Consider the following 27,299-nt stretch of genomic DNA (forward strand, 5'->3'; position numbering starts at 1 on the left):
GTTGCAATGGTACATTTGCAGTGGCTGCCTTGGGCACCACCTTCCATGCTGTGGTGTGGTAAAGACAGGAGCCACCTGATTTTAAAAAAAAAATGAACTCCCTTAAAAACACCACCACAATGCTGCATCTAGCCCTGTGGTGGGCTCTATAACCATTGAATGACTCTACCCCCAGCCTTCTATACACTTATTCCTGCCACACATGGCCCACTTAAGTTCTGTCCTGTATGTGATCCCCTTGGTAAGATTGCAGCCCTGTTGAAAATACACCCTAGCTCTGCTTCTCTCAGCCTTTTCTGGGGGATTTTAGTGCTAGCCTGTTCCCTGTAGGTTAGAAAATGTGGGGGGCTAATTCCCCCAGCAGTTCCCCTTGGGACAGTGAGGGCGTTTTCTGCTAATTCCAGACTTTCTATTGTCTCTTAACAAGGATTTCAATCTGTCTCCCAGTAGGTATTTTGGGGGAAGGGTTGCAGGGCAACAGTCTAAAAGGCTTTCTGGGCCAAAGCTCTCAATTGCAAGGGTGAAGTCCCATCCTGTCATGGGGGAAGAGGGTCAGTACCAACCTTATCTCCCAGGCAAAGCCGGCCCTGCTGCTTGTCTCACTAGATCACTGGTATCAGGTGCCTTGTGTCTGCTCTGGGAGCTGGCAGCAGGGTAGGGAGGCCTAGGGTCTTCTATAGGTAGCCTCATTTTAGCCTCGGACGGCTGCCTTCACCTGGATAAGGACCCCAAACCTGTAGGAGTTGCCATATTACTCTGAAACATATCCCCTCGGATCCCTGGTCCCCGTGGCCTCTCCCTCCCGCTGCCGAGCCGGCGCTGGCTGCCTGGCGAATGACCCCAGCCTGGAGGGGGTTCCCGGGCTCGGTTCCCAGCGCAGGGGAGCTAGGAGCGACCGGGGCCGGACCCAGCAGCCCCTCCTCCGCCTTCCCTTGTGCGGCCGGCTGGCGGGAGCCCGAGCCGGGGGCCCGAGCCGGGGGCAGCAGGAACGGCCTGAGCTCCGTCCCGCAGCCCCCCGCGCTCTGGAGCCGGTTCCCCCGCCAGGCTCTCGGGAAGCGGCGAGCCCCGGTGCGGAGCTGCCCGGGGGCAGCGGGTGGAGGCCGCAAGGGGGCAGCGGCCGCCCCGCGCCGGGGGCGCTGCCCGCGGAGCCCCGGGCGCTGGGGAGGGCAACACGCGGCGGAGCCGGGAGGCCCCGCCCGGGCCGCTGGCGGCGGGGGAGGCCGCGGGGCTGCCGCTCAGCTGACGGGCGAGTCCAAGTGCCGAGGGGCCGGGGCGGCTCCCCGCCCTGTGCCGGCTCCAGGCCCCTCCTCCCCCTTCCCCGCCACCAGGTGGTTCCGCCCCCGCCCCCCGGAGCGCCGGGCGGGGCTCCAGCGTCGGAGAAGAGCGGCCGGGAAGGAGAGAGGAGCCGGCGGCGGCGGGGACAGAGAGGTGCCCGCGCCCCCGAAGACCCGCGCCCCGGAGCACGGCGGCCCGCGCCGGCCCCCGCCCGAGGCACACGCGCCCCGCCCCGCGGCTCCGGCGGGATGAGCGGCGGCGAGCTCGCAGGTGGGAGGCGGCCGGGCTCGGGGTCGCCCCCCCGCGCCGATCGCTCTCCCCCCGCCTCTCCCCCTGCAGGTGCCAGCCCCGGCTACCCCGGACCCGAGGAGGTGAGGCGGGCGGCGGGGAGGGAGCGCTGGGCGCCCGGGCTGTGGGGGCGGGGAAGGCTCGGGCTGCCGGGGAGGGGGCTCCATGTGCTGTCCGGGGGGCTCTGCCCCGTGGGGGGGAGGCAGGGGCCTGCTGGTGCCGGGGGCTCGGGGGGGGACCCTGTGTGCCAGGCTCTGGGGGGAGGAGCGGCGTGGCGTGGCGTGGCTGGCCGGGCGGGGGGGGGAGGCTGCGTGCCAAGCTCTGGAGTGGGGGGCAGGGTTCCGTGGGCCTGGCTGAGGCGCGGGCGATCTGGGCGGGGGGCTGCGTGCCACGCTCTGGAGACGGGAGCAGGACTCAGCCGTGTGCCGGGCTGGGGGGGCGCTGGGGGGGTGGGGGAGAACCTATGTGGGAGGATAGGGGTTGCGTGTCTGGCTGGGAGCTGTGAAGTGGGGGGCTGTGTGGGGGAGAAGGCGGAGGGGGGGGCTGTGTGCGGGGGGGGCTGGGGAGAAGGCGGAGGGGGGGGCTGTGTGCGGGGGGGGCTGGGGAGAAGGCGGAGGGGGGGGCTGTGTGCGGGGGGGCTGGGGAGAAGGCGGAGGGGGGGCTGTGTGCTGAGGGGGTGGGGGAGAAGGCGGAGGGGGGGGCTGTGTGCGGGGGGGGCTGGGGGAGAAGGCGGGGGGGGCTGTGTGGGAGAATAGGGGCTGCGTGTCTGGCGGGGGGCTCTTTGTGTGCGGGGCTAGGCTTTGGGGGGGAGGTGGGGGACCAGCGGGGCCAAGCCGGCCGGGGAGGGGGCTGGGGAGGGGGCGGAGTGCGCTGGTCCGGGTTTTGCGGGGGGGTTGCGTGCCGGGGGGCTCTGGGGAGAGCTGTGTTCCGGGGCGGGTGGAGGCTCTGGGGGGCTGTTCACTGGAGGGGCTGTGTGCCGGGGGTGTATCTGAGGGGTGGGCGGCTGTTTACCCGGGGGGGCTCTGAGGGGCTGTGTGCCTGGGAAGTGTGTGTGGGGAGGTGTTTTCCGGGGGGGTGTATCGGGGGGGCTGTTTACCGGAGGGGGGTGTATCCGGGGGGGGGCTGTGAACCCCAAAAGGCAGTGGGTGCCGCCACACGTTTTGGGGGGGGTGTTCCGGCGCCTGCCTGCCCCCGCCCCTACTCGGCTCCCTCCGGAGGATCCGCCGGGCCGCTCCTGCGGCGGGGAGTGACCCCGTGGGGGGCCGGCTCAGGGCAGGACCGGCAGCGCTGCGCGGGCGCCATCTTGGGCGGGATCAGATGTCGGGGGAGGGACCCCCCCGCCCTTGGACTCCTCGCTCCATCTCGGGCTCTGGGCCGAGGGCGGCTCGGGGGCTGCTCCTCATGAGAGCGCCGGGCTCGGGCTCGGGCTCAGCCTGTCTCCATCCTCCATAATGGGACTCCTCCGTTGGGGACCTCTGCCCTGGCCGGGCGGGCTCCCGGGTGGATCGGGCTTGGGTGCCGCAGCTAACAGGCTTTTCCACTGCCTGCCCCTTCCGCAGGAGGTGTCAGCTATGTGTGTGGGGGGCGGCGGGTGTAGGTCTGGGCACTGGGAGCATGTGGGGATAAGCTTTGGGCAGTGTGTGTGTGTGAGGGGGGAGGTCTGGGCACTGCGGGGTGGGAGGTCTGGGCATTGGGAGAAGAGTGTGTGGCTGAGGGTAGTCAGCTTTCTGTAGCCCTGGGCATGCTCTTTCCTTCAGGCCAGTAACTCTGACAGGAGTGAGGGTGGGACGCTCCTCCCACCCACCATAGGCAATAAAGGCTTTCCCCCCTGCTCCCCAGGAGGCAGGTGCCCTCCCTATGGCTGGAAGTGATTGTCCTTCTAGCCATTGGGGAAGAGGGGTGGTTGGGTGGAGACAGACCTCTGGGGGTGGGATGTGACCACACCCCAGAAATTCCAGGCTTCCCTCAGTGTTTATCCTGCACTTCCCCTTCTGCTGTTTGGGGTACAGCCCTTCAGAGTTGGGAGTGAGGGGCTGGAGAGTTGGCCTTTCTGGTAGTGCCAAGTGTTAGATGCTTGCAGACCAGCAGGGAGGGGGCCTCCAAGCTGCTGGTTTTGACTCGGCCTCAGCCATTTTTCAGTGGCCTTGGGTGGCTGGCATGGACTGCCTGGCTGAAGTAAATGGCAGCACTGTGCCCATATGGCCTATCCCCAGTCAGTCAGATAAGTGCCCCTGTGCTGGCTGGGATTGGCTGCAGTGCTTTCATTTCCCTTCCTCTTGAAGGAGGTGGGTGCAAGAGGCTGTTCTGTGTAGGACCCTGGAGTTCTGTAATAGGCAACTTGATTGTCCCGAGAGGAAACTCTTCCCAGGTGCCCCTGCCATTGTGGCACAGATGTTTTGATTCCACTCCATAGAGCTGTAGACTCCGGGATCAGGGCAGGATGTTTCCCTAGAGTCCAATGCTCAAGGCTTTGTCTGAACTCTCCTGTGTTAATTGTGTAGGGGCCTGTTATCCTTTCCATTGGATCTCAGAGCAGGATTTCCTTAGGCACTGAACATGGTCCCTACCACAAACACCACAGTCCTGTGACTGCAGATAAATGGAGCTCATTGCTGGGGGCTCTTCCACAACTTTGGGGGATTCACCCTGTTTAGAAACCTTGTAGAAACTCAATATTCAAATATTTTTGTATTCTAGTTCCTTTCTACACATTGTGTGCAGGTAGATTTGATGTAGTGGGGATGCCTGTATGGGTTATGGCTGCAGGTTCTGGGTGTATTTTTGACGGGGACTATCTAGGCACAATGAATGTATGGGTTGGTTTGGGAGAAAGGAGGGTCGCCTGGGTGGGCTGGGCACTGCAGGCTTCTGTGGTGGAGTTTGGACAGTCTGGGACTGTGCTGGTTGGTTGTGGGGAATGTTGCTCAGGCATTCCAGGGCTGTATGTGCTGGACGTGTAATGGAGTTGCTTGGTGGCTGGTGTTGCACACACAGTCCTTTCTGACTCCCACAATGGCACCTTGTAGCATAAGATTTGGTCATTGCCAGCTTGGCCTTTAACTACAGACAATGTTTGGTCACATTTTTTTCCAGCCATCAAGTCTGAGGCTGGAGGTAGAGACTCTAATCAATAAAATGTCATTCTTTGCAGCCGCCACAGAAAAGACAAAGAACCGTGGAGGACTTCAACCAGTTCTGCACCTTCGTGCTGGCCTATGCTGGCTACATCCCCTACCCCGAGGAGGTAAAACAGATTGGTGTGTGCGTTGTGTCATTGTTTAGTGTTGTGTGAAGGGGCCAATGTCCTGGGAGACAGACCTGGCACCTCTTCTTTCTTTCTTGGCATTGAGGTTTGGGGACTTCCTGTTATGTCATTTCTCCTGCTCATGTCTCCTTCTCTCCCCCAGTCACTCCAAGAACACCACATCTGTGGTGTGGTCTTGTGCAGATCCTATGTGCTTTTCTTTGTCCTTCTTGCAGAATGAACCCTGGACCCTTGGAGGCAGCATGAGTCCCCAGAACAGCACAGGCAGCACTCAGGACAGTGACAGCTGGGCCTCATCCCATTCCTCTGATTCCCAAGTCCTGCCAGATGAGGGGAGGATCAGGAATGCCAAGTACAAAGGGGGCAACCTGTTCCTGAACTGCCCTGACTTCCCCAGCAGTTTCTATGCAGCCCGACCCCAGCAAACCAAGAAAAAGAAACTGTCTGCAAAGAAGCTCATCTTGGATCAAGAGATGGAACAGAAGATGACACTGGCTGGCACGAAGAATTTAAGTGATGTTCAACCGCAAAGGAGAGAGTCGGCTGTATTAGAGGAGCAGGCGCCTTACGTAATGGCAAAATGTCTCGAGTCCTTGGTTGTCCCAGCTGGTGAGCTCCGACCCAAGTCCCTGCTGGAGGAGTTTATGAAGGAAGAAAAGGATTGGACACAAGGGGTTCAGGGGAGTGAGGTGCCAGTAGGAGGCTATTTTCGACCAAAGGAGCAGGAATCATGCCCTGAGGAGAGGAGGAGCTCCAGCTGTCAGAATACCTTGGATCACAGCAAAGAGGAGGAGGGTACAAGCAGTGTCCGCTCCCAGCTCAATTGTAAGCTTCCAAACTAGTTTGTATGAGGAGTGTGGAGGGGTCTGTAGGAAAATGGGGAAGATGTCCCTGGTCTGGATAGGTGGTTATGTCAATGCTTTGTTCTCACTGCAAAGCTGCATTGTGTTCCAATGCCCAGTACCTTGCTTTCTTCCAGGTGGAGGAACTGTAGGTTCACTGGCTTTGTGGGGAGCCCACAGCTACTGGAGTCCTAGCCTCACCCAATAAGAGGTGAAGTAGGGGAACTGCAAAGTACAGAATCTAGGTGTTGGGCCTCAGTTTGTCAGAGTCTTTATTTCCCCTGGTGCAAACTGTGCTGGAGCCAAAGTCCAGACTCATTCTTCAGCTTGGGAGACTCTCTCAAACTAAGCATCTGACTGGTTTGAATTGCTCTTTTCCCTTTTGCAGCTTCACCTGTAGAATTCATGGTGGCACCTCCCAACACCAAATCAGAAGGTGAGTGGGACCCCATTATGTGTGGTACTGGTAGCCTCTCTAGCACAGGGAGCTGGGAGTCTTGCTTTGCTGCTGGTTTTCTTTCTGAGATGGGGGGAGATTGAACCAAACAGAGGGGAATGCAGGCCAGTGTAGGACAGGCCTGGGTTTCCTTCAGAGCTGATCGCTAATCATCTGTGGGGGTCAGTGCTGATCCCTATAGGCCTTCATGCCCCTGGGACAATGTATATTGCCTTCCCCTGTATGCATAATCTTATGCTATAAACTGGATTTGTCTGGCATTTTCTGATGGAGGTCTGTCTCTTTCCTGCCCAGAGGATGATGCTTGGGACCTGATAACCTGCTTCTGCCTGAAGCCCTTTGCAGGGAGACCCATGATAGAGTGTAACGAATGCACCACCTGGATCCATCTCTCTTGTGCCAAGATTCGCAAATCCAATGTGCCTGAGGTCTTCATCTGCCAGAGATGCCGTGACGCCAAACAGGAGATCCGTCGCTCAAACCGAGCCAGGACAGTGCCCCGCAAACGCTTCTGTGACTGATTCTCTCCCCTAGAGACACGGTGATTGTGGGTGGGGGCCCTTTGTTCTAAGACTATAGCCCAAGTTGGCTAGACAATCGATACACAGTGACCATAGGAGGCCGGTGGCACTGGAAAGGGGGAGCATTTTTGCTGGGCATGCCCCCTGTACTTCCAACTCTAGGAAGCTGGCATGTTGAGACTCAATCTTTCTCTTGTGGGGGTCATGTAAACTATGCAGTTGAGACATCAGTTTTGCGAATGCAGTGGGGTCCAGCAAGAGAAGTGTGTCTCTGAATGGAATCCAGTGCAGTAGGTCAGCCAGAAACCTGCCTGTTGTCTCACAAACAGGGCTCAGTGCTTTTCCCCCAGGCACTCCAGGAGAGCCTACTCCAAGTAGTTTCCCTCTGGTATGGTGGCTGCTTAGACTTATCCCATCGGTGCCCAATTCCTTTCCTGACAACCTCTTAAGAGTGAGTTTAGTGCTGGTGAAAGTTGTCACCTGGCTAGCGCCCCCCTGACTAATGTCCTCTTTAATCTGGGCTGTATCTGCTTTGTTGAGTGCACAAGCTTCTCCCTCTACAAACCATGCTCTGGAGTGACACCCTCTCGGGGAGGAAAAGGAAGTTGTCCTCTGTGCTCTCATGGCCCCGCAATTCTAGTGAGGTGAACACCTGAGTTGAGCACCCCGCCTTCAAACTTGCTTCATGTGAGTAAGCAAAGAGGAGCCCCTTGATCTGAGTGCACTCACTACCTCCAGAGGTTTGGCAGAGAGGGGCAGTGTGCAGTTACTGTAAATATTAATGGAGTGACTGTAAATAATTTGTAACAGATGTTTAGAAAATTATAAAACAATTCTTGCTAAACTGTAAAATGGAATCCTCTGCTCCCAAACTTCCAGTTGCACTGTAGTCTCCTGTATGAGGGGATTTAAGGAGTTGTGGCAGGAGACCAAAACAGTTTTGGGGGGGAACCCTTGGAAACTCATGAGGGAGAGGGTGAGGCCACAGGCAGACCCTAAGCAAAAGCAGATCTCATCCTCTGGGAATGGCTCTCAAGACTTCCCCTGCTGTTCTGCACTGGGCTGTCTCCCAGGAAGCATCTTTGGTGAAGGTGTGGTGGATGATGTGAACAAAGTCCTGACAGAGCAGAAAGTGAAGCTTCTGTCTGAATTGTCCAGTCCCCTGAAGAATTCTCCTGTGTTAGCCATCTAGGCTCCTCAGTAAAGTTTGGGGAATGTTAGTGTCTCAGACAGATTAGGGGGTCTTTTGCCTTGAGCCTCATCCACTATGCAAATTGCTGCCTCTTAGATGGGATGTGCCTGCTATGAGCACACCTTTATGTTTCTAGACAGGATACTTGGTCTTCTGTCTCCCTTGCCTCAGGGAGGACATGGCTGAGCTGGCTGGTCTCTAGGGGCTCCACATGCACTAAGGTATTAGATTCCATCTTCTAATTCTCCTTGTATACCCCCCACCAAAGAACCAGACCCATGTGCCTTCTGCATTTCAAAGATGCTACTCCCCCTGTGCTGGAGGCACTTGATTTAGTCATATAAACTGCAGGTGTGCTGACTCCTGTGCTACATGTTGGTACTGAGCTGGGCCTCTGCTGCTTGGGGTGACTGAGGGGTGTGGGGAGATGAAAGGAACCTCTCTATTTTTCCAAACTTGTGTACTCAGCTGCCATGAGACATCTTCATCAGTCAGCAACGTCCTTCTCCTGTAGGGGGAAATCTAGGCCCCTGAAATGCTTTACACTTTTATAGTTTGTAGTAACTTTTATTGAAATTATGTAAAATACAAATTAAGAGTGTGGGTGGAATAATATGTATATAATAAAGTACTTTTGCCATAATCCTTGTGGCCTTATTGTTTCATGACCTTACCTGTAACTCCCCCTCAGGGGTAAGTTTCTGTGACTATTTCCTTTGGCTGTGCTGGGGGGTGGGAATAGCTGCTAGCCCTGTCATTTTTACTATGGAGTCATCTTTGACAATTTGGTGGATGCTGGGGAATTAAAAATCCAAAGCAGAGTACAAGCCTGCTGCTCTGGGGAAGTAGGTGGTGTTAACTCAGGGACATTGAGTGAACAGAAATGTAGAATGAGTAGGTAAGAGCACCAGGGCTCTCAGATGGGTCAGGCATGGACACAGTCTCCCCCTTGAAAAGGTGAGAATCAGATTTTAGTACCCTAGTATTAGACCATATGTGCTAGTCAGGTGCAGTGAGAGATTCTAGTTAGGACTGATGAAATCTTTCCTCATCTGTGATGCAATGCACTATTGATTACATAGTAGTAGTCTGACACCAATGGTGCTGTAGAAAAGAAAATTATGGAAATGGAGCATCTCCCTCACCTAAGGGAAAGTATCCCTTCAATTGTGGGAGACAGGCACAACCCCAGGCTACCACACTTCTGAGCATATCTGTGGAAGCAGCTCAAAACACCAACCCTCTCTGCAACTAGACACCCCACACATGCCTTATCCTGGCCTCTGTGGTTACTTAGAAATCAAGCTCTAGCCTCTTCTAAAAATCTCACCAAAAATACACCCTAAAATGAATGTTTTGTTTAGATTCCTTTTAGTTTCCAAAACAGGATCAATTTGAACAAAACAGTGATCTCATACACCAAGGCAAGTTATGTACATGACATGGTCTGCTACTAGAGAAATAAATTTGCATTAAAAAAAGTTGGGATCTCTCCTGGTTGTGGTGGTACTTGCATCACCCTTGAAAAGTTAACTGATGGTGTTTTCTTCTTGAGTTTGCAGGAAGAGTAGCTCTGAGATGTAAGCTCCTTCCCTCACATTCACATGGGGGCAGGACTGATGCTAAAACCGAACAATACTTAATATAAAATTAGCCTGTTAAACAATCAGCAATTAAGCTCACTCTGGGAAAGAAGGGGGGAGTGAATATAAGATGGCAGCATGGGAAAAAACAGCTTTGTGTGATGCTGCAGTGACAAGGCACAAGTTTAGTTACTCCCTAAAGCAGGGGTTCTCAAACTGGGAGTCAGGACCCCTTGGGGGGTCACAAGCTGTCAGCCTCCAACCCAACCCCCACTTTACCTACAGCATTTATAATGGTGTTAATACATAAAGTGTTTTTAATTTATTAAATGGGGAGGGGGTCATACTCAGAGACTTCCTATGTGAAAGGTCACAGAGAATCATACCTTACATTTTATCTTCAAGCCTGCCACTGACAGCAGCAAGGATTCCTTGGTGGACTAAAATTCAAGTTTAGTCCTGAACTTTTACTCCAGACCATTAAATGGAACCCAGCCCCCTCCAGAGTGAGTAACAACCCAACTTATTTCCCCAGAGATATGGTAATCTGAACTTGTCTGCACACACATGGAAGCATCAAATGCCAAAAGTATTTGTTCTGCAGTAGGACAGAACCATTAAATCACTGATTGTCTCTCAGTAGGAGACAAAGGCAGATACTATCCTGGCCCCCATGGACCTTACAATCTAAAGAAGAAGGAAGAGTCTAGGCTCAGCAGGCATGTTCTAGATCCCATAGTTCTGCTAGGGCAGAACCAGAGATAGTCCATTATTCCATCATGGCATCTGGTGGAGTCAGAAGTCCCTGGTGGGGTAGTGGCCAGATGTCCCCATTACTTTATTCTTCCTGAGCCCAGACTGAGTTGCTTCTCTTCTCCTCCAGGTGGGGAATCACAGCCTCCATGTAGAACTTCTCCAGCTTGGGCTCCGTTTTCTCCCAGAACCCTGCATCAAAATCCACTGAGGTGATGACTGTATCTTTGTTGGTGTGAACCACAAAGTCAGCCTTGTCAAAGCCTGTTGTTGCCAGCTGGCACTGCACCTGAGTGTAGTAGGGATGGTTTCTCTTCAAGGAGTAGGACTCATCATCCACTTCCAGGCAGAAGGCTTTGTCCTTACAGGCCTCTTTCACTGTCTTGTCTCTGTGCTTATAGGGACACTTGACCTCCAGCAGCTTCCCCGTATCTGCTTCTCTGACAATTCCATCTGGGCTGGCTGCGAGCCACTCCTTCCCTTGGTGAATGAAGAGGCCACACTCCTCCACCTTCACAGGCCTACCTGTCCTCTTGGACTGCAGCTCTTCATATGCCTGCACTGCCTTTTTCTCATGTTGGGTGCCCCAGGACATGGCTGGTGTCTGCACTTTGGAACCAGAGCTCACCACGGCCTTAAGGTAAGACTGGGGCACCTCTGAGCTCTTGCCATTGACAAACTTGCTGTTAGCAATCCTGGGTGCGACTGAGGCCGTGATGCGGTTTTCCTGCCACTCAAACCACTTGGGATTACCTCTCTGGCCCCGAGTTTCCCTCTCCACTTTCACCACATCTTCTGTTGTCAGCAGGGAGGGAAATTTGCTTTCTTTGCCCCGGCCAGTGGTATTGGCCCGAGAGCGACTGGATTGATTCCTTTCCAGGCAGGGGTCGACACCGGCAGGTGCTTTAGCTGTTGTGGAGCAGGGTTTCCTTCCACTAGTCACTGAGGGGTTCTTAGCTGTCACTCTGTAGCTTATCTTGGTGTCTCCTTGATCACTGCCATGTGCTGCAGTGGCCCTTGATTGGGAAGAGCTTTGCCCAGCTCTTCTGGCAGTGGTGCTGCTGGTTGGCTTGTCTGTCTGTGCCCTGCTGCTACCTGAACTCCCAGCAGCCTGAGCACTCTTCAGTCGGCTGGCTGTGGGTGTTGTCTTGGCCTGGGTGGAGGAGGCAGAGGAACGGGGTGCTGCTGGGGTGGCTTTGGGCACAGTTGCAGCCTGACGAGGTGAGGCTGTGCGGTCAGGGTTTTCCCTGGGTCTCCCCATTGTTCAGTGTCAGGGTCACGCTGTGTGGGCACAAGAGAAAGGTGAGTGTACATCCCTAGACCAGATTGTTTCCTGGCTCTGGCAGGAGCCTCTGTGCTTGAGTCTCCAGGAGGATTACACATCCCTTCTCTCCCCCTGTAGGCAGGACACCCTGCAGCCCTCTGCAAAAATGTGTCTATCTCCATATTAAGTTGTTATGACACCTCTGCCCCTATGCAAGCCCCTTTGCCAGGCTGTGGTGTCTGCCAGGCAAGCCAGGATGTAAGGAGCATGCAAGTGCATCAATGCCCTCTCTTTATCGCTCTTTAAGGCTGTGTGATGTCTGACCTCCTTGCAGCAAGCTGGTTCTTGGGGCCTGCAACTCTACAGTATGCATGGTTCTGGCCCAATGAAGCCAGCCCAGAACTGAACTGGAGCTTGAGCCAGAGAGGGTTCAGGGAAGGAGTAGGTATCAGCTAGAGCTGTCCCATGGGAGCTGGAGCTCTGATGGATTTGGGGGGACGTAATGCAACAGCTAAATGTGCAAGTTTAGGGAGATGTCTGAGTCATTGTGAATCCCATTGTTTTGTGAACACCTTTTGTTATTGAAAACTTCATATCACTACAGCTCATTAGAACACCCATTTTGTAGCACAGCCTTGACAGTTAGTGGACAAACTGAGAAGTTGAGAGTAATCAAGGAACATCAACACTCAATGAGGCTTTCCTACTGGAACAATGGATTTTCTACTGGTAGGGCCATTGACTGAATGGGCCTCTACACAATCTGAGGGGGCGGGGAGCTCAAATCTAGACCTCTTCCTATCTTGCAGCACTGTTTTATAATTGGTGCTTCTTTAAGCAAGGGAGGCCAGCCCTTTCCACTACCAGCAGCAACAGGAACAGACCAGAAGGCAGTGAAAAGTGCACAAGGACTCAGACCAAACCCAGGACTTGCAGACCAGCAGGAACTGCATTCATGCGCTTGTTGTCCACAGGTCTGTTACTCTTAACAAGTACAAGATTTTTGTAAGAACTCTTTAAAATCTCAAAGCCCAATAACATAGTAATATTTCCTTCAATTTTCAGACTTACCAACCTTCACCTTTAGGTGCAACGCTAACCACAGCAGTGGCAACCTGCGGGGCAAAGGCCTCCACAGAGATTCTCTGTCCAATCTGGAAGAAATACAAAAGAGAAACAGTAGGAATTAAGATCAAGAAAGTATATCTCCATGATGCAGAGGGACAAACTGAGGCAGAGAGTGAAGTGACTTGGCCAAGGCTGTTTGAGAGCAGGTGTCTGTGCCAGGAATGGAACTGATTTCTTGTTTCCTCGTCCAGAGGTACTTTTACCTGTCCAAGCTGCTTCTAACCACACTGTACTGATTATTAAACAAAGACACTTGAGAGTAAATTAGAGGCTCCTGGAGCAAAGACTCCCTCTATGCTGGCCTATGAAGGGTCATGCCCAGCTACAGTGCTGGGTAAAAAGACACAGAGGGGATTAGTGCTTCTCAGAGCCCCAAAGTAACAAACCAAGCCATAGCAAATACTCAATTGCTTCCTGGGAGAACCAGGTCTCTGCATCTGCCCCACTATGAAAGGCCTACTTACTACATCACTTCTCAGAAATCAAGCCTCTGAAATTATGGATGCCCTGGGATTTCACTTCCCTTTCTGGTAGTAAGAGTTAAGAGCCAACAGCAGAGTCCCCTTTAGCAAACATGCCTCTGTCTGCCTCTCCTCCATACAAGGGAACTTTCGATTTGGAAGGGTTGATAGTCAATTTCACTAGTTCTCAGGGAGTGGTGTTAGCATGAACTATTGACCTGGCAATAATGAACATTGTTATTAAAGAACTGAAAGGCTGTAACCACTATATTTACAATTAAAGTGTACCCGATCCCCCAAGTAACTCCAGCCATTCTCCTGTCCTCCACCCCCATGTAAGGACCTTTACTCTCATATCCTGCTTTTCTTTCCAGTTTAGTGGCTCAACTGGGGCTTTTGGATGCCAGTGTCAAATTTGCAAACAGGCCCATCTGTTTATTTCATGTTAATCTTTAGAATGGTGAAGTTTTCTTGGGATCACATGTGACACCCACTCTTTGCCACCCTAATATTAGCTTCTCCCTCCAGGTTTCTCACTGGTGCCAGCCTGTCTTCCCAACTGCAGTGCCAGGATTAGGACACAACAAAATGGTCAAATGCCAGTAACTCAAGTAGTCCCTTCTGCCAAGAAGTCCGGGCATATTTGTCAGAATGGCTTGACCTGCTCTAGTCTGCGTCCATGTGAGAGACGGTCAGGGGAAGGGGGTTTATTTATGCCTCCCTCTGCAGCTGCAAGTCACAAAGCATCCAAAAGTGAATTTTTCAGGATTACACGCCGCCACCCCCACCGCTTCTTCAAAACAAGCCTGTCTCCAGCATACCCCCCCCCAGCAGGGAACGGAGCCCGTCTCAACCCAGTCCCACGCAGGCAGCGGAGACAAGCGCCCACCCCGCACTGCGGGAAACCAAATCCACCCCCTGGGGGCGCGCTTCCCCCCCCCCCCGCCGCCAGCGACTGGCGCCAGCGTCCGTCCACACGGCTGAAAGGGACCCGCGGCGGAGTCACTCCCGCTCGCGCTCCGGCGCTGAAAAGAGCCGTGCAGACGGAGCCCGGAGCCCCGCGCCGTGTTCGGAGCCCAGGCTCGGGCCCGGACAGCCCCACGGCTCCGGGCCGCCCAGCGCTCAGACTCGCGGCCCCGGAGCCGTTCTGCGAGGCGGGCCGAAGCACACGCCAGGGAGCGCCCCGGGCCCGCGCACAGCGCCTCTGCCGCGGGGGCTTAGGGCGGCAGCTCGCCCAGGGTGCCGCAGCGCGGCCGGGCCAGGCCGGGCCGGGCCGGGCCCCCGCCCCCACCTGAGGCGAAAGCGGGCCGCTCGCACACGAAGCGACGGGCGGGCCGGACTAGCGCAGCTCCGGACGGCGCGCGCCCCTCAGCGCAGCTAACGACAGCCCCAGCCGCGCGCCCGCCGGCGAGGCTCTTCAAGTAGCCCCGCGGAGCCAATCAGCGACAGTCGCCGCCTCTGCTTTTCTTTCTTTAAAACACAAAAGAATGAGCGGGATGGCCCGACCAATCAGGGGCCTCCGCTCACTTTCTTAAAACGTCCTCGCAGGCCATTGGCTGCGAGGTAGAAGCGGGGGGCGGGGCAGGGTGGAAGCACAACTAAACAGCCCAGAGGAAAAGGGGACCATGGGTTTGCAGGAAAAAAGCCGGTAGCTTAACCGCCCGCGTCACGTGACCACTCCGCTCTCTCCCCCCTCCCCCAGGCCCCAGTCAGGGGCGCGCGACCCACCGCCTGGGAGCGCGAGAGGGTCGCGCTGTCAGTGTGCGTAGGGGGAGGGGTTAGGTCTAGGCAGCAGGGTAGGTGAGGGGGCACTGAGCGGGGCAGTGGGGTTACTGTTCAGTAGCGGGGTGAGCTCTCTTCCTCAAGCCACTAACTCAGCTGGGAGCGAGGTTTGGGGGGGTGGGATGCGCTGTCCAACCTTCCCCTATCCCCAATGGTTGGCTGCTTTCACCCTTTGCGTGAGTTTAGTGCTGGTGAAAGGTGTCAGGGAGGTTAGGCCCAGAGGCTATGGGCCTCTTTCAATATAGCAGCTACAGCCCAGATCAGAGGGCAAGCTTCTCCCTCTGCACACCATGCCCTGGAGTAACACCCTCTAAGGGGGTGGAAAGGAAGTTGTCCTCTCGGCTGTTATGGCCAATCAATATCAAATGTTGTGATTTGCCCTAGGACCTGAATTGAGCACTCCCTCCTGTAAACTCGGTTCACCTGGACTAAGCAAAGGGTAGCCCCTATCTGATCTGACAGCACTCACTAGCTCCAGAGGTGGTGAGCAGTGTGAAGCTACTGTAAATAATTTGTAAAAGACATTTAGAAAAGTATAAAACAGTTCTTGTTAAACCGTAAAATGGAGTCCTCTCTGCTCTGGAACTTCCAGCTGCACTGAAGTCTCTTGCACGGAGACCAAAACAGTTAGTTAGCAGGGGCAGTTCAGAAAATTCATGGGAGGGGGAAGAGGGAAAGTCCACAGGCAGCAGAGAATAAGTAAAACCACCCTGGGCAAAAGCAGATCAATCTCAACCCCTTGAAATGGCTCTCGGGTATTCCCCTTCTGCTGCTGGGCTGCCTGCCAGGAAGCATTCTTCATAAAAGTTTGGTGGATGACGGGAACCAAGTCCTGAGAGAGCAGGAAACAGGTGAGGCTTCTATTTCTGAACTGTCCTCTCCCCTGAATAATTCTCAGGTTTTGGCAATCTTGGCTCCTCAGTCAAATTTGGGGACTGTTAGTGCCTCATACAGACTGGGGGTCTTGTGCCTTGAACCTCATCTGCTATGCAAATTGCTGGCCCTTGAATGGGATATGCTGACTATGGAGTTTCTAGACAGGGTATTTGGTCTTCTGTCTTCCTCTCTCTTCTTCAGGGGGAGGTAGGATGATCAGATGTCCCGATTTTATAGGGACAGTCCTGATATTTGGGGCTTTTTCTTATATAGGCACCTATTACCCCCCACCCCCGTTTCTGATTTTTCACACTTGTTATCTGGTCACCCTAGGCGGAGGACACAACTGAGCTGGTTGGTCTCTTCGGAGCTCACATGCACTAAGAATCAGATCCCATTTTCTAATTCTTCTTTACTGTCCTCCTCCCCCACAGAACAAGACCCATGTACCTTTTGCACCTTCTGTGCTGCATTTCAAAGACTCCACTCCTCTTGTGTTGGAGGCCCTTGGTTTAGTCATATGATTGCAGGTGTACTGATGCTTGTGCATAGGGGATTTATGCTGATACTGAGTTGGACCTGTTTTTTGGGGTCATCAGGGACATGGAGGGGTAGGGGACATGGAAGGAACCTAAGATCACAATTCCACCCTTATTTTTCTAAAGGGGTTTTTTCATACTTGTGCATTTGGCTCCCATGTGACCACTTATTGGGGGGAAGGGCATATGGGCGATCTTCCCCTCACTCAGCAATCCCCCGCATTGGGAGGGTTCACTCCCTGTACCCGTCTCCTGCAGTGGGAAACCTAGGCCCATGAAATACTTTACACTTTTATAGTTTGTAGTCACGTTTTTATTGAAATTATGTAAAATAGCAAATTCTGGTCCTTGCCCTGTGGAGTGTGGCTGGAGTAATATGTATATAATATAGTACTTTTGCAATAATCGTTGTGGCCTTGTCTTGGTTTCATAGCCTCGCCTCTAATCCCACTTGGGGGTGAGTGTCCCTGAATCTCAACTTTGACTGAGAACGCAGTGGGTGGGAATGGTCCCTTGCCATGTCTTTTCTACCATGGCTCACAGTCTTCATTGGGAGTTTGGTGGATCCTGGGGAGTTAAAAATCCAAAGCATGGAAGAAAGAGTCTATCTACATGTGTTTGAAGAGTACAAGTCTCTTGCCCTGCGAAAGAAAGAGTCGTGGAAGTGCAAGGGTGTGTAAAAGTAGGCAGAATGAGGTGAAATTGAGCAAACAAACATAGGGTAAAGAGTAGGGAGAACACCAGGGCTCTGAACTAGATCAGGCTCAGATGCAGTCTCCCAGTGGAAAAGGTAGGAGACAGTAAGCTGGGGTACTAAAATCTCAGACTAGAATGTATCTGCTAGCCACAGGCTGAGAGAGAGACAGGACTGATGGCATTTTCCCCCCATCTGTGATGTAAGCAGCTGAAAACAGGTCTCATCTAGGGTCTTGGGAGTGAAATTACCACTATTTGAGATGTGCACAGCCCTATTGATTACAAGGGTGGTGGTGGTAGCCTTGTGCTGTGAGGAACTCTGGAAATGGGGGAATTCCAACACCCACTGAAAGCACCAGTTCAACCATGGGAGAAACTGGGAGGCAGGCACAACCCCATGGTACAAGGCCCATATGTTAATACAAGCAGCTCAAACTGGGTGTCCTGTTCTTGTGTGTGTGAGCAGACACTGACTCCTGGTAATGAGCCCCTCTGTTGCAGTGCCCTATCCAGACCCCCTGGCTTAATTATAGCTCCACAACTGGTTCCCTCTACAAATCACAAGAGAATCACCCAAAGTGAATATTTTATTTAGACACTTGTAGTTTCCAAAACAGGAGCAACTGAAATTAACCAAAGCAGTGATTTCAAAGACATAGGCTACTCTACATACTGCTGGGACACACATGGCAGAGTCAGCTATTGAAGAAATAAACTTTAATTTAAAAAAAAGTATCTGGGGAATCTCACGGTTGTGTAGTTAAACTTGGTTCAGATTTGAAAGGTTAATTGATGGATGCAGTGTTGTCTTCCTGCATCTGCAGACAGCCTGACATAGTAGCTCTGAGATGTAATCCCTTCCCCCAAATTCTCATGGGGTCCTATTGGGTTCAGGGGAAGCAGGTGGGCATAAGTCCACCCATGACTGAAGACCCCTCAGAGAAAACCTGGATTTGTGCTGGAAATGGCCCAACTTGATGATCACTTTAGATAAGCTATTACCAGCAGGACAGTGGGGTGGGAGGAGGTATTGTTTCATATTCTCTGTGTGTATATAAAGTCTGCTGCAGTTTCCACGATATGCATCCGATGAAGTGAGCTGTAGCTCACGAAAGCTCATGCTCAAATAAATTGGTTAGTCTCTAAAGGTGCCACAAGTACTCCTTTTCTTTTTGCGAATACAGACTAACACGGCTGTTACTCTGAAACCCCCTCAGAGAATGGAACAGAAATAGGCCCCACAGTCGCAGAGAACGCCCTCAGCCAACATCCTCTCCCTGGTGTTATAGATGCCCACTTTCGCCATCACTAGGAAGTTGACGAAGAGGTCCCATGACTTTGTGGGGCCACAGATTGGGTGTGTAGATGAGAAGGTGGGAGAAAACGCAAAAGTGGGTCCAAGAGGAGCCAGAAAAGAGGCCGCAACCTGGTGCACACAAGCCGGGGTCTCTCTCATGCCACAAAAGGGACAGGCAGCAGGGATGGGGTGAACCGCACCAGGTACACGCCTGTGCTCATGGTTCACATTCTCATGGGGTAATGGGTGGACTCCAAACCCTACTAACATGTTAGGGGGCTTATTCCTTCACCCACTTATTTCCCTGGTCCTTCTCGCATGAAAAGAGAGCAACAATACCCGAAGTCCAAAGGTGCAAACAATTCGATGTTTATTGGGGTGAACTTACAGCAAGCCATGATTCCAGTTTCCTTCCTTAGTGTCCCCCTTCCCAGCTCTGACACCACAGAGCCTTACACCTGTGTCTCTGGCTAAGGGCAGAAATGGGAACAAACATGATTCCAATTTCCCCACCCCCATTCCCTGTTCCTATTTCTGCCCTTAGCTAAACATGATTCCAATTTCCCCACTCCCATTCCCCCCCCACACCCCACTCACTTCCTGATTGAGTTCTGCTTAGCTATACCTTAACCAATCATTTTCCTAAAAGAAAAGGAGTACTTGTGGCACCTTAGAGACTATTGGTTAGTCTCTAAGGTGCCACAAGTACTCCTTTTCTTTTTGCGAATACAGACTAACACGGCTGTTACTCTGAAACCAATCATTTTCCTGAAATTTAACTAACCAATCCTAACATATTGTAACATGATTATGTAACCACTTATATCCCACCACCTTAATTAGTTTACACCCAGCAAAATTAATTATACAGCCGACAGAAACAATCACAGAACCAGACAGAGTTTATACAGACAAACAATAGCAAAAAGTGGGAACTATAATGACAAAACAATACAGAAGTGAGGATTTCACATCCCAGCTATTGATAAGCGAGTTCTTGCCAGATAGGATGCTATCAAACTAAGTTTCCTTTTACATTTTCTAGGCACTTCCCTTTCTCTGGAGGTGATAGGAATACAATCCTGTCCTGATAGTGCCTAACAGCCCAATAGCACCTTATTTCAATGTGACTAGTTTGGAATGTGAGGATGTGACCGTTCGCTTCCCAGCTTATGGCTGCCTCTGCTGCTTAGCCAAAGATCTTAGCCTAAGCACAGGGCCTCAGACTGTCACAGTAAGAGAAGGACCTTACACCGGCAGACAGTGATTTTGATTCTTTCTTTTATACCCCTAACTAGCCAAGTGATAAGAATACACCTGAATTCTTAGAGTATAGGCCTTTACAGACAGGCCTGAATATCTATATCCTAACATAACACTTTAAATGTAAGCAGTTAACTGCTGATCATTTTGACAGACTGTGGAAAAGAGGTTGTGAGGGAAGATGGCAAGAGAAGAAACAGCAGTCCATCTAAAGCAGAACACATTATTCCTTTGTCTGATGCTGAATTGACAATGCGGCCCATAATTACAAGTTCAGTTACCCCTTAAAGTCCATACCTTTTGTTTGATCTTTGGCAAACCTGCTATCGACAGCAGCAAGGATTCCTTGGTAGACTAAAATTCAAGTTTAGTCTTGAATTTACACCCCAGACCATTAAATGGAATCCAGCCCCCTCCCCAGACAACCTTGAACTATGCAGTTTTGTTGTAACCGTGTTGGTCCCAGGATATGAGAGAGAAGATGGGTGAGATTATCTCACCCATCTTCTTCTCTAAAACCTGAACTAGACCATTTCACAGACAGACCAACTTATTTCCCTAGAGATGGGATACTTTGCAGCAGCTGCCAGGCACTGGAATAAGAAGTTTAAAAGAGGGCAGCTGTTGAGAGAACAGTGAAGTTGTCTACACAGACAGGGAATCAGTTCAGTCCCAGAGCACTAAATGCCAAGGGCTGAGACAGAACCAGAAAATCATTCCCTGTGTCTCCACTCCTGTATGAGACAAAGAGAGATACAATCCTTGCCCCGTGGAGCTTACAATCTTAATAGGAAGGAAGAGTCCAGTCTCAAGCAATGTCTATATTACAGCCACTACAGCAGCACTGGAGAAGTGCTGCAGCTATACTGAAGATAGTTCCTACACTGAGCAGTAACTAGCTCATTAAAAGACCTAGCCATGTCTACACTGGAGGTTGGGTAGACCTATCTAAACCATTTAGGGAACAAATGTAGCTAGTTAGATCTAATTTTTAAATGTAGACCAGGACTCCGCAGGCATCATGTTCTAGATCCCATAGTTCTGCTGTGGCAGAACCAGAGAGAGTCCATTAAACTACTATCATGGCATCTGGTGAAGACAGAAGTCCCTGGTGGGGTAGTGGCCAGATGTCCCTATTACTTTATTCTTCCCTAGCCCAAACTGAATTGCTTCTCTTCTCCTCCAGGTGGGGAATCACAGCCTCCATGTAGAACTTCTCCAGCTTGGGCTCAGTTCTCTCCCAGAACACTGCATCAAAGTCCACTGAGGTGATGACTGTATCTTTGTTGGTGTGAACCACAAAATCAGCACTGTCAAAGCCTGTTGTTGCCAGCTGGCACTGCACCTGAGTGTAGTAGGGATGGTTTCTCTTCAAGGAGTAGGACTCACCATCCACTTCCAGGCAGAAGGCTTTGTCCTTACAGGCCTCTTTCACTGTCTTGTCTCTGTGCTTATAGGGACACTTGACCTCCAGCAGCCCCAGTAGCTTCCCTGTATCTGCTTCTCTGATAATTCCATCTGGGCTGGCTGCGAGCCACTCCTTCTCTTGGTGAATGAAGAGGCCACACTCCTCCACCTTCACGGGCCTACCTGTCCTCCTGGATTGGAGCTCCTCATATGCCTGCACTGCCTTTTTCTCATGTTGGGTGCCCCAGGACATGGCTGGTGTCTGCACTTTGGAACCAGAGCTCACCACGGCCTTAAGGTAAGACTGGGGCACCTCTGAGCTCTTGCCATTGACAAACTTGCTGTTAGCAATCCTGGGTGCGACTGAGGCCGTGATGCGGTTTTTCCGCCACTCATACCACTTGGGATTGTCCCTCTGGCCCCGGGTTTCCCTCTCCACTTTCACCACATCTTCTGTTGTCAGCAGGGAGGGAAATTTGCTTTCTTTGCCCCGGCCAGTGGTATTGGCCCGAGAGCGACTGGATTGATTCCTTTCCAGGCAGGGGTCGACACCGGCAGGTGCTTTAGCTGTTGTGGAGCAGGGTTTCCTTCCACTAGTCACTGAGGGGTTCTTAGCTGTCACTCTGTAGCTTATCTTGGTGTCTCCTTGATCACTGCCATGTGCTGCAGTGGCCCTTGATTGGGAAGAGCTTTGCCCAGCTCTTCTGGCAGTGGTGCTGCTGGTTGGCTTGTCTGTCTGTGCCCTGCTGCTACCTGAACTCCCAGCAGCCTGAGCACTCTTCAGTCGGCTGGCTGTGGGTGTTGTCTTGGCCTGGGTGGAGGAGGCAGAGGAACGGGGTGCTGCTGGGGTGGCTTTGGGCACAGTTGCAGCCTGACGAGGTGAGGCTGTGCGGTCAGGGTTTTCCCTGGGTCTCCCCATTGTTCAGTGTCAGGGGTCACGCTGTGTGGGCACAAGAGAAAGGTGAGTGTATATCTCTAGACTAGGTTGGTTTCCTGGCTCTGGCCGCTGTGCTTGAGGCTTCAGGAGGATTACGTCCCTTCTCTCCCCATGTAGGCAGGACTCCCTGCTGCCCTCTGCAAGAATTTGTCTGTATCTCCATATTAAGCTGTTATGACACCTTTGTCTCTGTTCTGTCCCTATGCAAATCCCTTCCCCAGGCTGTGGTATCTGCCGGGGAGCGGTCATGCAAATACATCAATGCCCCACCCATCCCTTTATTCCTCTTCTTTAAGGCTGTGTGATGTCTGGCCTCCCTGCAGCAAGCTGGTTCTTGGGGCCTGCAACTCCACAGTATGCATGGCTCTGACCCAATGAAGCCAGCCCAGAACTGAACTGGAGCTGACCCAGAGAGGGGTCAGAGAAGGGCTGGGTATCAAGCTAGGGCTGTCTCATGAGAGCTGGAGCTGTGATGAATGGGAGGGGATGTAATGTAATAATAGCTGGTGTGAAAGTTTAGGGCGATGTCCGAGTCATTATTAATTCCATTTTGCTTTGTTTGGTGAATGTAACTTTGACTACAGTTTAGAACAGGGGTGAGCAAACTATGGCCCGGGGGCCACATCTGGCCCTTCAGATGTTTTAATCTGACCCTCGAGCTCCGGCTAGGGAACGGGGTCTGGGGCTTGCCCCACTCCACATGTGCTGTGGCTCTGCACAGCTCCTGGAAGCAGAGGCATGTCCCCGCTCTGGCTCCTATGTGTAGATGTAGGCAGGGGGCTCCACACGTTGCCCCTGCCCCAACTCCCGCCCCCACAGCTCCCACTGGTGGGGAACTACTATCATGGCATCTGGTGAAGACAGAAGTCCCTGGTGGCCAGGAAGTGCGGCCAATGGGAGCTGCAGGGGCAGCACCTTTGGATGGGGCAGCATGCAGAGCTGCCTGGACGCGACTCTGTGTAGGAGCCAGAGGGGGGACGTGCCGCTTCTTCCGGAAGCTGCTTGAGGTAAGCACCACCCGGAGCCTGCAACCCTGACCCCCTCATGAGCCCCAACTCCCAGCCCTGATCCCCCTCCCACCCTCTGAACCCCTCAGTCCAACACAGAGCACCCTCCTGCACCCCCAACTCCTCAGCCCGAGCCCCACCCCAGAGCCTGCACCCCCAGCTGGAGCCTCCACCCTCCCCACACACTCCAACCCACTGTCCCAAACCGGAGCCCTCTCCTGCACCCTGAACTCTGGCCGGATCCCAGAGCCCGCACCCCCAGCTGGAGCCCTCACCCCCTCCTGCACCCCAACTCCCAATTTCGTGAGCATTCATGGCCCAGCATACAATTTCCACACCCAGATGTGGCCCTTGGGCCAAAAAGTTTGCCCACCCCTGGTTTAGAGCATCCATTTTGTAGCACAGCCTTGACATCTAGTGGACAGACTGTATCTGAAAAGCTGAGAGAGCAACTGAGGGCCATCAGCATTGACTGTTTTATATGGGGTGCTTCTCTAAGCAAGGGAGGCCATTCTATTGCCAGGCCTAAGGAATAAGACCCAACCCAGGAGTCACAGAGGTGGTAAGATCAGACAAATGGGTATTGTGTTCAGGAGTTTGATTTCCACACATCCGTAACTCTCTTGTGCTTTTAAAGAGTAAAGTATTTGTGCTTAAGAAATTCCTTTGCTAAGCCTGTTTTCATTGCTTTAGTGCCACATTGACCCTGAAGGGTTTAACTAGAAAACCAGAGCTCCCAGAGCCCATGAACTCTGGGGAAAATGTGACTAAACAACTGGAGGGACTGGGTGGGTTGTGCCACTGTTTTCAGGATTCAGAGTAACAGCCGTGTTAGTGCTGTAGCTCACGAAAGCTTATGCTCAAATAAATTGGTTAGTCTCTAAGGTGCCACAAGTACTCCTTTTCTGTTTTCAGGATGTTAAGAAAGGTCTCAGAAATGGGATCTGTACCTGGGAGTATGCCTGAAAGATCGAGAGCTGTCTCTATCCAAATCCAGGGGCTCAGAAACATGTGGGATTCAGTGGTTGAATCCAATCACAAGAGACTGGTGATCATCCAGAGAGTGGGTCTGGGCCAGATTCTAACAGCTGATTCTTTCCATCTTGAAAGTGCTGCCCAAAAACTAAAAAGAGAAACGCCACTGCTTGGTCCCACGCTCTAGATATTTGTAAAAACTCTTTAAAATCCCAATAGTAACATTTCCCTAAATTTTTAAACCAACCAATCTTTACCCGTAGCGTGTGCAACTCTAACACAGCAACAGAAGTGCTAACCTGCAGGGCCAAGGCCTCCACGGAGATTCACTGTCCAATCTGCAAGAAATGCAAAAGAGAAACAGCAGGAATTAGGGTCAAGTAAGCTCCTTTTACTAGTCCAAGCTGCCGCTGATCACATCTTTCAACCTGCTTAAAGGAAGTGCGCACTGGATTGTTCATTAAGTAAAGAAGCTCCAGAGAATATATTATTAGAGGCTCCTGGGGTAGAGACTCCCTCTCTGCTGGCCTATGAAGAAGGTTCATGCCTAGCTGCAGTGCTGTGTATATAGAGATAAAGGGGATTAGAGTGCTTCAGAGCCCCAAAGTAACAAACAGAGCCATGGAAAATGCCCAATCTCCTCCTGTGTGTTTACGCAACCTTGAAAGGCCCACTTGCTACACGATTCTTTTCGGAAATCAAAGCACTGAAATGATGAGTGCTCTGGGATTTCACTTCTCTTTTTGGCAGGAAAAGTTATTAAAAGCCAACAGCAGAATCCCATTCAGCAAACATGCCCCAGTTTGCCTCTCTTCAATTCTGGGGAACCTTAGATTTGGAAGGACTGATAGTCAATTTCACCAGTTCTGGGGCTGAGGGTTAGCTTAAGGGGTGGCATGAACACTCTTGACATGGTAATTATGAACTTTTAAAAGACTGTAATTAAAGAACTGAAAAATTGTAACCACTATTTTGACTTTTGACATGCCCCTGAGTAACCCTCCAGCCATTATCCTGTCCTCTGCCCCGATTTTAAAACCTTATATTCTGGCTCTCCAGTTTAGTGGCTTGGTTGGGCTTTGGGGCAGTGTCATTTTTCAAACAGGCCCAGCTGTTTATTTCATGATAATCTTCAGAATGGTGAAATTTTCTTGGGATCAAATGGTGACACCATGCTTTTTTATAGCTCTAAAACTGGCTTCCCCCTCCATGTTTCTCTCACTGGTCCCACCCTGTCTTTCCAGCTGCAGTGCCAGGATTATGACAAGACAAAATGTTCAGATTCCAGTGACTCAAATAGTCCCTTCTGCCAACAAGTCCGGGCATATCTGTCAGGATGACTTGAACTGCTCTAGTCTGCATCTATGTGTGTGACTGTCAGGGGAAGGTGGTTTATTTATTCCTCACTCTGCAGTTGTAATTCACAGAGCATCCAAATATGAATTTTTCATGATTACACTCTACCATCCCCACCCCCATAGGCTCTTCAAAACAAGCCTATTAGCTTAAAAGTGAAACTTGTTCCCTGGTTGAAATACAGCCCCCAAGCAGGCTTATTCCTAATGCAGTACATGTTATCTGAGCAAACCTCTGCCAACCATCTGTGGGTTTCTGTAAACCACCCTCTGCCCCTGAAGGATAGAGGGGTTGTAGTGATAAGTTAGATTTCATTTCTAGCACCGTCCCGGTCTGTGAATTATAATTCATAAAGTGCTAGAGCCAAGGAGGGGCCATGGACAGCTCAAGGGAGTGGAGCCTTTGGCCTGTGGGTCATCACTGATCTCAGACCCACAGGCATCTACAGCATACCCCCAGCATACCCCCCCCCGAGGGGATTCAGCCCCTACCCTACCCCGCGCCCCGGCAGGGAACCCAGCCCCTACGCCACCCCGCCCCCCAACATTCCCCCTGGTGGGAAACCCAGCCCCTACCCCGCCCCGCCCCCCCGGCAAGGAACCCAGCTCCTACGCCACCCCGCCACCCAACATTCCCCCTGGTGGGAAACCCAGCCCCTACCCCGCCCGCCCCCTGGCAAGGAACCCAGCCCCTACCCCGCCCCCCAACATTCCCCTGGTGGGAAACCCACCCCGCCCCCCAACATTCCCCCTGGCGGGAAACCCAGTCCCCACCCCACCCCGCCCCCCGGCAAGGAACCCAGCCCCTACCCAGCCCCGCCCCCCGGCAAAGAACCCAGCTCCTACGCCACCCCGCCCCCCAACATTCCCCCTGGTGGGAAACCCAGCCCCTACCTCGCCCGCCCCCCGGCAAGGAACCCAGCCCCTACCCCGCCCCCCAACATTCCCCTGGTGGGAAACCCACCCCGCCCCCCAACATTCCCCCCGGCAAGGAACCCAGCCCCTACCCCGCCCCCCAACATTCCCCTGGTGGGAAACCCACCCCGCCCCCCAACATTCCCCCTGGCGGGAAACCCAGTCCCCACCCCACCCCGCCCCCCGGCAAGGAACCCAGCCCCTACCCAGCCCCGCCCCCCGGCAAAGAACCCAGCTCCTACGCCACCCCGCCCCCCAACATTCCCCCTGGTGGGAAACCCAGCCCCTACCTCGCCCGCCCCCCGGCAAGGAACCCAGCCCCTACCCCGCCCCCCAACATTCCCCTGGTGGGAAACCCACCCCGCCCCCCAACATTCCCCCCGGCAAGGAACCCAGCCCCTACCCCGCCCGCCCCCCGGCAAGGAACCCAGCCCCTACCCCGCCCCCCAACATTCCCCCTGGCGGGAAACCCAGTCCCCACCCCACCCCGCCCCCCGGCAAGGAACCCAGTCCCTACCCCGCCCCCCAACATTCCCCCTGGCGGGAAACCCAGCCCCCGCCCGGCCAGGAAACCCGGAACGTAGCCCCCCGGGCCCGCACCGCCACACTTCCTCACCCAACACCCGGACGGCGTCGTCAATTTCTCTTGAGAACTTGTTTGCTCCGCCCCGGCTCCTTCCCCCGCTCCAAGGGCGGGTGATGGGAGGAGCTGGGGGAGGGGCGGGAAAGCCGCCGCCTTAGAGCTGGGAGTTCGGCGGGGGGGGCGTGGCGTGGCGACGGGGGGTGGGGAGAGGGAGGGGCCATGGCGTGGGGGGATTGGCAGAGGAAAGAGCTGTGGCCCGGGGAGGGAAGGGGGAGGGGCAGTTGGGAGAGGGAAGGGCTGTGGCAGGAGGATGGGGGGGCAGTTGGCAGTGGGAAGGGCTGTGGCACAAGGGGGGTGGGGGAGTTGGGAGAGGGAGGGGCCGTGAGACAGGGATGGAAGGGGTTGGGAGAAGGCGGGAGGGAGCATGTCACAGGGAAGGGGCAGTTGGGAGAGGGAAGGGCTGTGGCAGGAGGATGGGGGGGCAGTTGGCAGTGGGAAGGGCTGTGGCACAAGGGGGGTGGGGGAGTTGGGAGAGGGAGGGGCCGTGAGACAGGGATGGAAGGGGTTGGGAGAAGGCGGGAGGGAGCATGTCACAGGGAAGGGGCAGTTGGGAGAGGGAAGGGCTGTGGCAGGAGGAT

The 27,299-nt window shown here is 53.3% G+C and overlaps 4 protein-coding genes across 14 annotated transcripts in view; 2 read left to right on the plus strand and 2 right to left on the minus strand.

Moving 5' to 3' along the window:
• Positions 1 to 1,206: 1,206 nt before the first annotated feature.
• On the plus strand, positions 1,207 to 8,483 carry LOC125642107 (PHD finger protein 13). 2 transcript variants are annotated; one of them, XM_048862866.2, is made up of 5 exons: positions 1,207 to 1,646; positions 4,715 to 4,807; positions 5,044 to 5,653; positions 6,059 to 6,106; positions 6,422 to 8,483. In XM_048862866.2, the coding sequence occupies exons 1-5, from the start codon at positions 1,524 to 1,526 to the stop codon at positions 6,646 to 6,648; spliced, it is 1,101 nt and encodes a 366-aa protein (XP_048718823.1). In that variant the 5' UTR covers positions 1,207 to 1,523; the 3' UTR covers positions 6,649 to 8,483. The 2 variants fall into 2 exon arrangements, with proteins under 2 accessions (XP_048718823.1, XP_074988184.1); XM_075132083.1 differs by lacking the exon at positions 1,207 to 1,646 and adding an exon at positions 2,757 to 3,125.
• Positions 8,484 to 9,194: 711 nt separating this feature from the next.
• Positions 9,195 to 14,470, minus strand: LOC142068306 (uncharacterized). 2 transcript variants are annotated; one of them, XM_048862865.2, is made up of 3 exons: positions 14,321 to 14,470; positions 12,516 to 12,594; positions 9,195 to 11,457 (listed from the first exon to the last, which is right to left on the minus strand). In XM_048862865.2, the coding sequence occupies exon 3, from the start codon at positions 11,435 to 11,437 to the stop codon at positions 10,262 to 10,264; it is 1,176 nt and encodes a 391-aa protein (XP_048718822.2). In that variant the 5' UTR covers positions 11,438 to 11,457; positions 12,516 to 12,594; positions 14,321 to 14,470; the 3' UTR covers positions 9,195 to 10,261. The 2 variants fall into 2 exon arrangements, with proteins under 2 accessions (XP_048718822.2, XP_048718821.2); XM_048862864.2 differs by having other exon boundaries at positions 12,512 to 12,594.
• A 171-nt stretch (positions 14,471 to 14,641) lies between these two features.
• The window catches only part of VWA5B2 (von Willebrand factor A domain containing 5B2), a 68,664-nt gene continuing 56,006 nt past the window's right edge, over positions 14,642 to 27,299 (plus strand). For 4 of the 5 annotated variants that reach the window (XM_075132075.1, XM_075132079.1, XM_075132077.1 and 1 more), the window contains exon 1: positions 21,081 to 21,187. The gene's annotated coding sequence lies outside the window, so the exon portion shown is untranslated. Of the gene's footprint in view, positions 15,663 to 21,080; positions 21,188 to 27,299 lie in introns of those variants that run through there. The other variant, XM_048862853.2, reaches the window with a different exon arrangement.
• Positions 18,565 to 26,820, minus strand: LOC125642105 (uncharacterized). Of its 5 annotated transcripts, none has more exons than XM_048862860.2 (4): positions 26,695 to 26,820; positions 24,108 to 24,146; positions 23,784 to 23,956; positions 18,565 to 21,829 (listed from the first exon to the last, which is right to left on the minus strand). In XM_048862860.2, the coding sequence occupies exon 4, from the start codon at positions 21,806 to 21,808 to the stop codon at positions 20,624 to 20,626; it is 1,185 nt and encodes a 394-aa protein (XP_048718817.2). In that variant the 5' UTR covers positions 21,809 to 21,829; positions 23,784 to 23,956; positions 24,108 to 24,146; positions 26,695 to 26,820; the 3' UTR covers positions 18,565 to 20,623. The 5 variants fall into 5 exon arrangements, with proteins under 5 accessions (XP_048718817.2, XP_048718819.2, XP_074988183.1 ...); XM_048862862.2 differs by having other exon boundaries at positions 24,066 to 24,146; XM_075132082.1 differs by lacking the exon at positions 23,784 to 23,956.

The sequence above is a fragment of the Caretta caretta genome, chromosome 9, assembly GCF_965140235.1.
Source record: "Caretta caretta isolate rCarCar2 chromosome 9, rCarCar1.hap1, whole genome shotgun sequence".
Lineage (NCBI taxonomy): Eukaryota > Metazoa > Chordata > Testudines > Cheloniidae > Caretta > Caretta caretta.

Coding starts and splice junctions, on each gene's coding strand:
- LOC125642107 (XM_048862866.2), top strand. CDS start 1,524: ATGAGCGGCGGCGAGCTCGCAGGTGGGAGGCGGCCGGGCTCGGGGTCG. Junction 4,808..5,043: donor ACATCCCCTACCCCGAGGAG/GTAAAACAGATT, acceptor TCCTTCTTGCAG/AATGAACCCTGGACCCTTGG. Junction 5,654..6,058: donor TGTCCGCTCCCAGCTCAATT/GTAAGCTTCCAA, acceptor TCCCTTTTGCAG/CTTCACCTGTAGAATTCATG.
- LOC142068306 (XM_048862865.2), bottom strand. CDS start 11,437: ATGGGGAGACCCAGGGAAAACCCTGACCGCACAGCCTCACCTCGTCAG.
- LOC125642105 (XM_075132082.1), bottom strand. CDS start 21,808: ATGGGGAGACCCAGGGAAAACCCTGACCGCACAGCCTCACCTCGTCAG.